At 30.6% G+C, this 12,322-nt stretch overlaps 1 protein-coding gene across 5 annotated transcripts in view; it reads left to right on the top strand.

Annotated features, from left to right (window-relative positions):
- LOC142331059 (uncharacterized) overlaps nucleotides 1–12,322 on the top strand; it is a 174,113-nt gene that overhangs the window by 84,871 nt on the left and 76,920 nt on the right. For all 5 annotated transcript variants that reach the window (XM_075376700.1, XM_075376699.1, XM_075376698.1 and 2 more), the window contains exon 6: nucleotides 10,909–11,050. In XM_075376700.1, coding sequence (XP_075232815.1) covers nucleotides 10,909–11,050 — 142 coding nt within the window. The remainder of the gene's footprint in view (nucleotides 1–10,908; nucleotides 11,051–12,322) is intronic.

The raw sequence follows: 12,322 nt of genomic DNA, 5'->3' as shown, positions 1-12,322 counted from the left end.
AAGAAAGCCTCAATACTTTTACCGTTATTTATCAGTATTATTCTTCCAACCATGAAGGTAAATTCGTTTATGAAACGTATTCATTTTTTGTGTTATTATTTTACCAATGCTACATAAATTCAAGGAGAGGTACAGTGACTTCCTGGACGTATTGTAGTTTCAAAATATCTTTTAGTTCACCCTACATATTCTAAATTGCAATTATCTTTACTATTATCGATTAATACTTATCGAAATTAATAAAACTCTTTTATCGGATTCGGTTTCGTTTTGTCTTTGATGATTTTCCAAGGCCAGAGCCCGATTTCCCAGGTACATAATTTCAGTGTATTTTGTGGAAAAATGTTTTACCGGACCGAAAAACGGATAAATCTATCTTTCTGCTGTTCTTAAGAATCGTGCACATACAGAGTAATTCACGAAGAATGATTTTGCAAAAGATTTTGTGAAATCCAATGTAAAAGAAAAAAGATTGGGATCGAAAAACTCACACTATAATAACAAAAACCTGCAAATTTTAACTAGGTATTAAATGAAACAAATTTTCAATATTGCAAAACAAAAGAATTACATATTTTAGAAAAACAACAAATAAAAGCACAAAAATTTAAATAACCGATAAAAATATCCCAATAATTGTAATTTGACAAATTTATTGTAATTCAAGTCTGGGCATAACGCTCTCAGTCAGCAGCTAACCTAGATACTGAAAAGTAAGGAAGGTTACTTCTCTTTCTTGAAGACATATTTTACCGTGGTAATCATTAAACTCTGGTGACAAGGTAACAGAAATATGACGAAGTAAAATGATTATTTTTTTTTAATCCCGACCGGGAAGATTACAAAAATGGTTTTTAATTAGATTTACTTTCCTCCTGAAATCTTTTACTAAATGATCGTATTTACAAGCGTTAAACTGACCCGCTATTGTGACTCGCTGCATAAGCGCGTATGAAAAATACACAAGTCAACATAACCTCAAATTGATGTTATGTTGTCTGTTGTGAAAATTAAATTGAGCGTGACTAATGAACGACTAAATCTACATAAACTTTTTCACGTGCACAACTCTTACGGCGTAACTATTTCAGTGAAATTGATCTTGTAGTTTTGGAGATAGTCGACCCACAAATTTTATACGTTAGCCAGGAAATTACATTTTAAGTGAACCGTATTTTCGTTGTCCTCATATTTCAAAACAAAGGAAATTCAATTTCACCCCTCATTCCCTCCTTGCGACGAAAAGTCGATAAAAAGGTTTTATGAATATTTAAAAGTATTTTTCGTTAAATACATCAATTAGTAATAAAAAAGAGTTTTACCAAACGGTAAGTAGAAACTCAGTTACGATTTTGTTTTCAAATTATCTGTTTTTTTTTTTTTGTCTTCAGTCATTTGACTGGTTTGATGCAGCTCTCCAAGATTCCCTATCTAGTGCTAGTCGTTTCATTTCAGTATACCCTCTACATCCTACATCCCTAACAATTTGTTTTACATATTACAAACGTGGCCTGCCTGCACAATTTTTTCCTTCTACCAGTCCTTCCAATATTAAAGCGACTATTCCAGGATGCCTTAGTATGTGGCCTATAAGTCTGTCTCTTCTTTTAACTATATTTTTCCAAATGCTTCTTTCTTCATCTATTTGCCGCAATACCTCTTCATTTGGCACTTTATCCACCCGTCTGATTTTTAACATTCTCCTATAGCACCGCATTTCAAAAGCTTCTAATCTTTTCTTCTCAGGTTTCACTTCCATATAAAGCGACACTCCAAACATACACTTTCAAAAATCTTTTCCTGACATTTAAATTAATTTTTGATGTAAACTAATTATATTTCTTCCTGAACGCTCGTTTAGCTTGTGCTATTCGGCATTTTATATCGCTCCTGCTTCGTCCATCTTTAGTAATTCTACTTCCAAATAACAAAATTCTTCTACCTCCGTAATCTTTTCTCCTCCTATTTTCACATTCAGCGGTCCATATTTGTTATTTCTACTACATTTCATTACTTTTGTTTTGTTCTTGTTTATTTTCATGCGATAGTTCTTGCATATGACTTCATCTATGCCGTTCATTGTTTCTTCTAAATCCTTTTTACTTTCGGCTAGAATTACTATATCATCAGCATCTTTATCTTTTCACCTTGTACTGTTACTCCGAATCTAAATTGTTCTTTAACATCATTAACTGCTAGTTCCATGTAAAGATTAAAAAGTAACGGAGATAGGGAACATCCTTGTCGGACTCCCTTTCTTATTACGGCTTCTTTCTTATGTTCTTCAATTGTTACTGTTACTGTTTGGTTCCTGTACATGTTAGCAATTGTTCTTCTATCTCTGTATTTGAACCCTAAGTTTTTTAAAATTCTGAACATTTTATTCCAGTCTACGTTATCGAATGCCTTTTCTAGGTCTATAAACGCCAAGTATGTCGGTTTGTTGTTCTTTAATCTTCCTTCTACTATTAATCTGAGGCCTAAAATTGCTTCCCTTGTCCCTACTATTTTTCCTGAAACCAAATCGGTCTTCTCCTAACACTTCCTCCACTCTCCTCTCAATTCTTCTGTATAGAATTCTTGTTAAGATTTTTGATGCATGACTAGTTAAACTAATTGTTCTTCACATTTATCTGCCCCTGCAAATTATCTGATATCTTAATAATTAAACTGATATCTTAACGACTTTCATTTTATATTCTATATTTAATCCTACTACTTTTACGCAATCATGACAGCTTTTAACTACTGAACATTTTTTCCAAAAATATCTGTTTCCCAATTTATAAAATGAATTAAGTCTTCAATCAATGGTTTGGGCCTGTTCAGGTCATTTGAAGAAAATCAACCACCCCAAAACAAAAAAAAACCGCAAGGCAAATCACATGAATCGGCTACCGATTGTAAAAACCAAAATTTTCTACTCGTTACAGAATTTTAAAATCTACATATTTTACGTCTTTTGTATTATTTACATGAAAATTATGATTATTAATGCTACGATGATCGACCACAAAAATTATTAGGACAGTAATATTTGCGTTACTAGATATAAATTATGATATGGCCGTACATATTATTTATAATTGCTTATCCATAAACGGAATTTGGATACATTTACGCCTAAAACAGTTCCCAAATCTTTAATATAAACTTATCAGTTCTTTAATTTTTTAAGCAAACATATGTACTCGTACATACAAACACATACATTCTGATTTATATTACAAAGATACACTTGTTATATTAATGGTATTAAAACAGTAGTAGGGTAATTTTATTGTACTTTATATCAAATTTTACAACTCTCTTAAGTAAATAACTTAAATAACATCAGTTTATTATTTCGAAAAAATTTTCAACAACTAAATGGAAAAATTTCAATAAGAAATACATTTGTTTTTTTTAATCATATTTATTACAGTTTATTTTAGTAATTTTAAAACAAAAAAAACCTTGTTCCGTATTTTTAAAAGTAAAAGAGTTAATTAAAACGATAAACAGTTACGGCGATAAATTACTTAATCTATAACTATTGTCTTTGCTCACTTCAATTGAAGAACGTATGATAAGATAATGTTTACAGCCGAATAGAAACTAAAGTATTTTATTTATGCGATTTATAGACAATATAGTGGGTGTAATGTTAAAAAAAAGATAAATATATATAAAGTGTTAATTCTTACAAACTGCTTTGTGTTCAGGTAAACAGTATTTTTTTTATAAATATGTAAAAAAGTATTTTTATTAAATATTAATTATTTTGTTGTAGTATATAACCGGCAGTAATGGAATATTTTTATTACTTTAATTTACCGCATAAATTATAGCATCAGAAATGCGATTTAAAGGTTAAACATGAATATTTTTCTGAAAAACAATCAGAACGGCGTCCAAAGTTATACGAAATGTGTTATTCAGAGTATGACTTAACTGTACATTAACATATTTTGTTTAAAGATGAAAATCAGTTTAGAAATTGATTCGTGCTTTTGGAAAACTAGGAGACTTTTAACATTGACGTTCCGGCGGAAGATGACCGTTGCAAACCCGACACTGAGGGGCTCTGAGAGCCACCACTGCCATGCTGTAGTGGGGAATCAGTTGCAGCTGAGGAAAATCTCGATCTGATTCCAATGGCCGAACCGATACTTCCCGACATCCCGAAATTGAGGAAAGCATTGAAATATATCTTTTTTTTTTTTGTCTTCAGTCATTTGACTGGTTTGATGCAGCTCTCCAAGATTCCCTATCTAGTGCTAGTCGTTTCATTTCAGTATACCCTCTACATCCTACATCCCCAACAATTTGTTTTACATACTCCAAACGTGGCCTGCCTACACAATTTTTCCCTTCTACCTGTCCTTCCAATATTAAAGCGACTATTCCAGGATGCCTTAATATGTGGCCTATAAGTCTGTCTCTTCTTTTAACTATATTTTTCCAAATGCTTCTTTCTTCATCTATTTGCCGCCATACCTCTTCATTTGTCACTTTATCCACCCATCTGATTTTTAACATTCTCCTATAGCACCACATTTCAAAAGCTTCTAATCTTTTCTTCTCAGATACTCCGATCGTCCAAGTTTCACTTCCATATAAAGCGACACTCCAAACATACACTTTCAAAAATCTTTTCCTGACATTTAAATTAATTTTTGATGTAAACAAATTATATTTCTTACTGAAGGCTTGTTTAGCTTGTGCTATTCGGCATTTTATATCGCTCCTGCTTCGTCCATCTTTAGTAATTTGTCTTATTGTCTTATATAAATTTTGTCTTATATAAATTATACTAACGATTGTTCTGGAAAAAATTGGAAGTCTTTTTTAAAATTCTCTTATATCGGGCAAGTAAACGGTACTCGATATCGGTTATTCAACGAATTTTAATTTTAATACATATATCTCTAAGCATTTTGAAAAAATTAGCATGTGAATAATAATTGATATGACGTTACAATATCAGTGCGAAATTGGAATGATACGTTCAAATCAAGCGCATAAAATTGGTCAAAGTGTGTTTCTGATCCGTGGAGCATATGTTAAAGCTACAAAATAAGTCAAAGCTGGATACCATACATCAAGAATATTTTCCCATGTTAACAAATAATCGATATTTCTTTAAAACAGAATGTTTGCTATTCTTTTGATTGAAGTAATAAAATACAAAAAAAATAAATAAATAAAAAAGTACTTACATATATACATAACATACGTGATCACATAGTTCGTTTAGGTACGTGTTAAGTTCGGCCCTGTATTAAAATTAAATAATTATAAAGATAAAAAAAAAATAAAACAACACATTTGTACTGTAACAGAATACAATTTACTACAAAATAATTAACGTACTTCTCTTCAGTAACATTGTAAAAATCATGTAGAATTTAAAAACAGAAAATACTTTGAAACTAATTCTATATAATTGACAAAATAATGAGCGTTATCGTTTCTGCTAATTTTATATAAATTGATTTACCTTCCTAAATACTTCTGTTACATAGCAACCGTTCAAAAATAGTATTTTAAAAAAATTAAACGAAACACATAAAAGATAGTCTAATAATTTAACTTCTGAAAGTATACAAAAGTTCGGCATGATTTTCCGGCTACGTCGGTCATCCGGCTGCGTCAGCCATCCGGCTACGCCGGATTGTATTTTTTTTTATAACTTCTAAAAACTAAACTATAACTTTTATAAATTAATGAAATAATTACTTCTCATTTTGAGTCTGGAATATAATGTATGTGCAAAGTTACTTTAATTTTAATAGCCCTGAAAGTTGTGAAGCAAAATACAATTTTTTTTTTTAATAATAAAAACTAAAAGCGTAAAAATAAAACAGAACATGGGTTTTTTTAGAGGAAAATAAATTTTAAGAAAAACTTTTCTAAAAATATTCAGATACAGGTTAAGCTTAATAAATTTGCTTAATTAAATATTTCACTGAATCTAACGTCCCCTTCAATAAAGACTAAAATAAAAAATACAAAATTTTCAAAAATATTTTTCTCCATTTTAGGTCAGGAGTATTTAATTTTTTTTTAAATTGTAGATTTTCCTTGATTATATGTGAAATATGATCTTTCAAAATTTTTTTTTTAAATATTTAAACCGAAGGGAGAAAAAATATTTCAATCCATTAAGAGGTGAGGATTGATTTTTTTTAAAAATGTTTTTGGATTATTTATACATGAACTGTAGGTAACAAATTTGCTTTAAATTTCTGTAAATTCCTTTGAACAAAATTAGTTTTTTTTTACGATATCCCCCTTAAAGAATCTTTAAAAAGAAATTAATATGATCAATATACCAAGTGTGTCTCAAAATGAATATCGGGGTATTAAATCTATGCAATATTTATCAAGTTTCAAGTTTACAGGCCGTTCTTTTTCGCGGAAGCAAATATGTCTGGAATGAACTATGTGAATTTGCTAGAACCGTGTATCTTTCCTGAACTGCAATACGAATCGCAGAACTTTATTTGGCTACAAGATGGAACGCCTTCTCACTGACGTAACGCTGTTCGTGTTCGACCGAATGAAATTCTCCCGACCGCTTGATCGGTCGCTGGGAACGAGGTGACAGGGCTTGTTTGTCGTGGCCTCCAGGTTCGCCCGATCTGACCCGGTGCTATTTTTATCTTTGGTGTTTAGAAAGGATCTAGTGTATGTGCCACCATTACCGGCTGACCTACCCGACTTCAGACACAGGGTCGCATCGGAACTACTCCAGACTTACTGATTAAAGTACGAGATGTACTCTTCTATCGGTCGGTGTTACGAATGGTCCTCACATTGAACGCTAATAGGAAACGCTGTTTGAATTGCTCTTTTATTTCATTTAAAATTTATCAATGTAGGTAAAAATTAATAAATATAACATAATTTTAAACCCCGATATTTATTTTGAGCCAAATATAAATATTTGAACCAAATTTGAAGAAAATTGGTTTGATCAATCCTGAGATAAAAGGCCAAATACAGTACGACAAACATACGTACGCACGTACGCGTACATGTTTTTTTTTTGTCAAGATGAACTACTTGGACGCTGAAACTTAAACGTTTTCAAAAAACCAGATACCCCATTTTTACACGTACTTACTTGGAATTCCTTTAATATAGGGATTCTATTTACAGTCACCGGAAAAATAAAAGACTTTAACTTCGTTCAAAGACAAATTTAAATAAAATTAAGGTTTCAATGAAAGAACTGAAAGAAGAAGATCTGTGTTTATAAAGCTGAAATTACTTTTTTTAATTTTTAGAAAATTATTTTTTAAATAATTTTTAATAAGTAGTTTTTAATAAGTCGCTATGCTGTAAAATAAATAATTCAAAGGCAGTTCAAATATTAAATCCAATTTTAATAAAACTAGAGTAGAACTGTCAAATGTATATTAAATACGCCTAAATCTACTTAAACAAAAAATATTTTATGTAGCTAAATAATGTATAATGTAATATTTTATGCAGCGTTTTAATGTATTATGTAATCTTAATTTTTTTAAAGATTGATTAAATATTGTGTTAATCATAAAAAAAAATATTTTAAACTAACGTTTCAAAAAAATAGTAGTGTATTTAACATTAACACCTTTATGTTAATTTTTATCTACAAATAGATAAATAATAAATCAGCTATTTATTATAGATAAATAGCTTATTTAATAAAAGATAAGAAAAAAAAATATATATATATATATATATAATTGATTTTCCTTTCAATTTATATGAATTTATAATTAAATACATATATCTATGGACATAGATAACCGTAACAAACTTCCGCTATTACTTTGACATCAAATTTTAAGCAAAACGATTAAAATCAGACCGAGTGAAATATCACAGCTTACATATTATTCATTAACCGATGTTTTCAGTATGATAATTTACAATGCTGTCCAAAAGTAGACGTCTTTTAAAACCGAGTACACTCTTGATGCAGTTTAAGCATGTTACGTCATATTTAATAAGTTAAGAAAGATTAACTTCCGAGGCGTGATCAAGCTACACCCTTTTGTTTTAAAGTTAGATTATTTTATAGAAAATTATCTAATTTTCTTTAGAAAAATGTTTTTCAAGTATTTATCAAAAACTGTATTCACTTGCTTGACAGTGTCGATTAAAAATATTCGATAGAGCTTCTCAGAAAAGTTTTATAATATTAACCGTTTCAAAAAAACATAAACCAAACAATCGTAAACAAATTTGAAAATGAATAACGGTTTAATATTAAAAGAAACAGATACTACGTAATACTGCGATATGAATTAAGAGCTGTTAAACTTATTTGTGTTAATAAAAGTAAATATTTAACGAAATTCTAAAAAAATATGTATATAAACCTTTACAGTTTGTTACGTAATGTTCTTATCTAAATAAAATTTAAAAAAACATTCACTCGAAATAATGACGACTTCAAGAAACTTAAGTTTGTTATTAAACGAGTGTCATAATCAATTATCTAAGATATACTTCTTGCAGAATAAAAGTACCTTATTCAAATATCTATTTTTACCATATTATACTTTATACTGTACATTGTAATATTTTTTTTTTGTAACCTTTAGATTATCGGTGAAAAATTGATTTACAATTTCTAGCGTTCAAAATATTTCTTTAAATTATCAAATTATTAAAGTTTAATTTGAAGAGATATCTCGAGATCCGTTAGCACGAAGAGCAACTAAATTTAGTATAATATATTTACGCTAATATTCAGTTAAAATTTCTTTTCTTGTTGACATTAAGATTTTTTGTAATTAAATAACTCTTGATCGAGTTTAAATTACTAATTTAATTAATGTTATTAATTTCAATATCAAATATTATACGACAATAAATCACGTTCTTTTTCTGTTACTGTTAATCATTGCGTTATTGTTATAAACCTACCCCGAAGGGAAAGACACCCACCATATGACGGATCTAAACGCCACACCACCCCCTCAAAATCTAGCCCTGAGGGGCTATACCGGAAATCATTTTCAAAGGCCTCAAAACATATTCCATCTTGCTTTAGTCAGGATGCCACCGATGCGAATGCAGATCCTACTATTAACATAAGTCTTACCGATCGAGCTGATCCGCAAAAACCCATCCTAAGGTAGAGCGAGCCCAACAAGTAATGCCGACGAGAATGCAACTAGACAACGCAAACACCAATTACACCGATGAAACAAAAACCTAATAAAAATAAACCTGATAAAAACAGACTACAAGTCACCACACATTAACAAAAATAAACGTAAACCCAAACAAGAAATAAAACAACGATTCATCAACTAACTAAACACTAATAAACTAAAAACTTATTCTATTCAAAAAAAAAAAAAATCAGAAAGAAACCGACTGAATCATAAAACAACTAATCAACTCAAATAAGAAAACAACTTCAGAGGCCTCCAGCCTGTGACCACCATAGCTGTAAATCAAAAAATCAATTTTGCTACGCAACATATTCCAGAACATAATTATAAACTGTTCATAAATATATTCTAAACTGTCGGTTGTGTGATATAAAATTAATTCTATTAATTAAACGTTCATTTTCAAAATACTATTATATCCAACCGATCGTCTAGCGGTTAACTCGTCGCAAATCAGTTGTTAACAGCTGTTTTTCGAAATCGAAGGTTTTTTGGTTCAAATCACACTAAATTTTAGTTGATTTTATACGGATTTGAATACTAAATATTGGATACCGTATACTTTGTGGGTTTTTCCGCCATACCCTAGGCCCGGACCCGCCGCGGAAGCGCACTCGGTCCTAGGGGTGCCGTTACCTCTAACCTTAAAAAACTTAATCGTACAACAAAAAAAGAAAGAAAAATATTAAGGAAAATCCTATAACCCAAAACAGTAAACAATAACTGAATATTATTTTAGATCAAACAAAGAACTTTACGAAAAACTCCAAAAATTACAAACCGCAATTAAAATAAAGAATAGGAATTTTTTGAATGAGCAAAGATATTAGGCAAAAACCATCCTTGACAGGATGGCTCTAGCCTTAGCGGTTTGAGGTGATGTGAATCAGGTTTATTGTATATTTTGAAAGTTTGTTTTCATTCGGTTAAAACTTATAAAAAAAATTGTAAAACAAATAATAATTGCGAATCTGTTGATCTAGAAAAAATAAAACTATTTTATCAAATAATAATTTGACTAGGGAAGATGGTGATAAGGCTAAATAAACACGCCGTGGCTTAGAAGCGGATTTGGAGAGGTAAACTATTTCTCATTCGGTTCTAGCAGGATCGACCCACCGGGTTGGTCTAGTAGTGAAAGCGTCTTCCCGAATCAGTTGATTTGGAAGTCGATAGTTCCAGCGTTCAAGTCCTAGTAAAGTCAGTTATTTTTACAAGGATTTGAATACTAGATCGTGGATACGGGTGTTCTTTGGTGGTTGGGTTTCAATTAACCACACATCACAGGTATGGTCGAACTGAGAATGTAGAAGACTACACTTCATTCACACTCATACATATCCTCATTCATCCTCTGAAGTATTATCTACACGGTAGTTACCGGACGCTAAACAGGAAAAAGAAAGAAAGGACTCTGCTGAATTTCTCGCCACCCGCTTTCTGGCAGGCGATCCTGCGATTCCAATCGGAGACTGTGTTGTGCTTGTGGCGGATCCGCGGACTTCGAGTGTTGTAGAGAGGGTAGGTTTTAATCGGTGAGAACCCGACACTACCGTTTGGTCCCGACACACCACCCACCTAACCTACCATCTGTGCGGGCGTATGGTGTCAGATTTCTACTTTTCCGGAGTAAAAAAAAAGATAATAATAATAACAAAACCTTATTTCTAAACTTTTAATTTAATTCGATAAATACATTCCCTTTTTATCTAGATAGGTTAATTTATATAAACGACTATTTTTTCAGGTTGTGGTGAAAGTAAACAAAGGAAATTTTGAAGTTCATAATAATGAAGATAATGACGTCAAATTAGAATCAGCAGGTATTAATTTTAAAGTGGTTGCTCTACGAATTAATGAAGAAGAAAAAATAATAAAAGATAAAAAAGGTAAATTATTAAAATTTTATTTAACTTAAGTACATTCAACATAAAAACTTGCTTTACATTTTACAAGTTTAACTAAAAATAATAATAATAAGTAATAACTAATAAAAAATAATAATAATAATTGTACGCAATGGATTTCTTTAAAGATAATGGTAGTAATTTGCCTAAAATTTGTACGCAGGAGGTATGTGATTGTTTGCATAAAGAAATTGTTCCTGCAAAGTCTGTAATAGTTGTATAATACGTAAATCACTTAATTAACCATTCATTAATCATATTGATAAAACAGACAATGAGAATATTGAACAAAATATGCTGGTTTGAAATTATGTTTATGAAACAAAGTATTTCCTGTGCCCTCGTAAAAAGTGTTACGTATGGAAGTAAGTTCGGTAGTAGAACTGTTATCTTAAAACTCTATTAAAGGATATTTTATGAAGTATTTATATTCATAGTCCTCCCGATATTCCCCCTTTCAAATTAAGTTATAAATTTTAAAAAATTCTCGAGTAAACTAGAGTCTATTACATTTTAAATTTCCTTTCTAGAAAGATGCAACTTGATTTTTATTACGTGAACTACATAAAATATTTATGTTGTATACAACGTCTTCACATTTTTAGAATGAATATACCATTCACTCGTATATAACTATCTTTATATATATATATATATATATATATATATATACGTGCGTGTGTGTGTGTTTTGTTCGTTTTCTTCAACCAGTCTTCCAGCTACTAGTGTGTGCTTATAGATTAGCAACTGCAATCACCGCTACCGGCATACCAGGCCTAACATAGTGCAAAATAAGTGTAACTTTTCCGGTAAACATGCAGTTTTGGACAGACTTAGTCAACTACTTCTGAGACTTGCGGTTAATTGAAACCCTACCACCAAATAACACCGTTATCCACAGTCTAGCATTTATATCCATATGAAAGTAACCGCCTTTATAAGAACGTGAATCTTAGAACTTTAGATTTTAAAAATCAGGGGATTTTGCGATGCCGAGTTTAATCTCTAGATTAACCCGGGGATTTTTATTTTATTCAAAGTAATATTGATAGGTAATGTATCTCAACTGAGATATAACAACATCTATTGTTATATACATGTATATTATACACCATTTTTTAAGAATGAGATTAATTTTTTAGCGGGTGTAATTTTCTAAGATTGACTAGGATTCAAACTCAGAACGTTCCGGTTGAAAAGCAGGGAACCTATCATTGAGGTTCCAGAGTAATGAGGTGTATTTTAGTTTATAAA

This window comes from Lycorma delicatula, chromosome 10, assembly GCF_047948215.1.
Source record: "Lycorma delicatula isolate Av1 chromosome 10, ASM4794821v1, whole genome shotgun sequence".
In the NCBI taxonomy this organism is placed as follows: Eukaryota; Metazoa; Arthropoda; class Insecta; order Hemiptera; family Fulgoridae; genus Lycorma; species Lycorma delicatula.
Note: the sequence above shows the minus strand (reverse complement) of the source record. Positions and strands in the feature narration are given on the sequence as shown.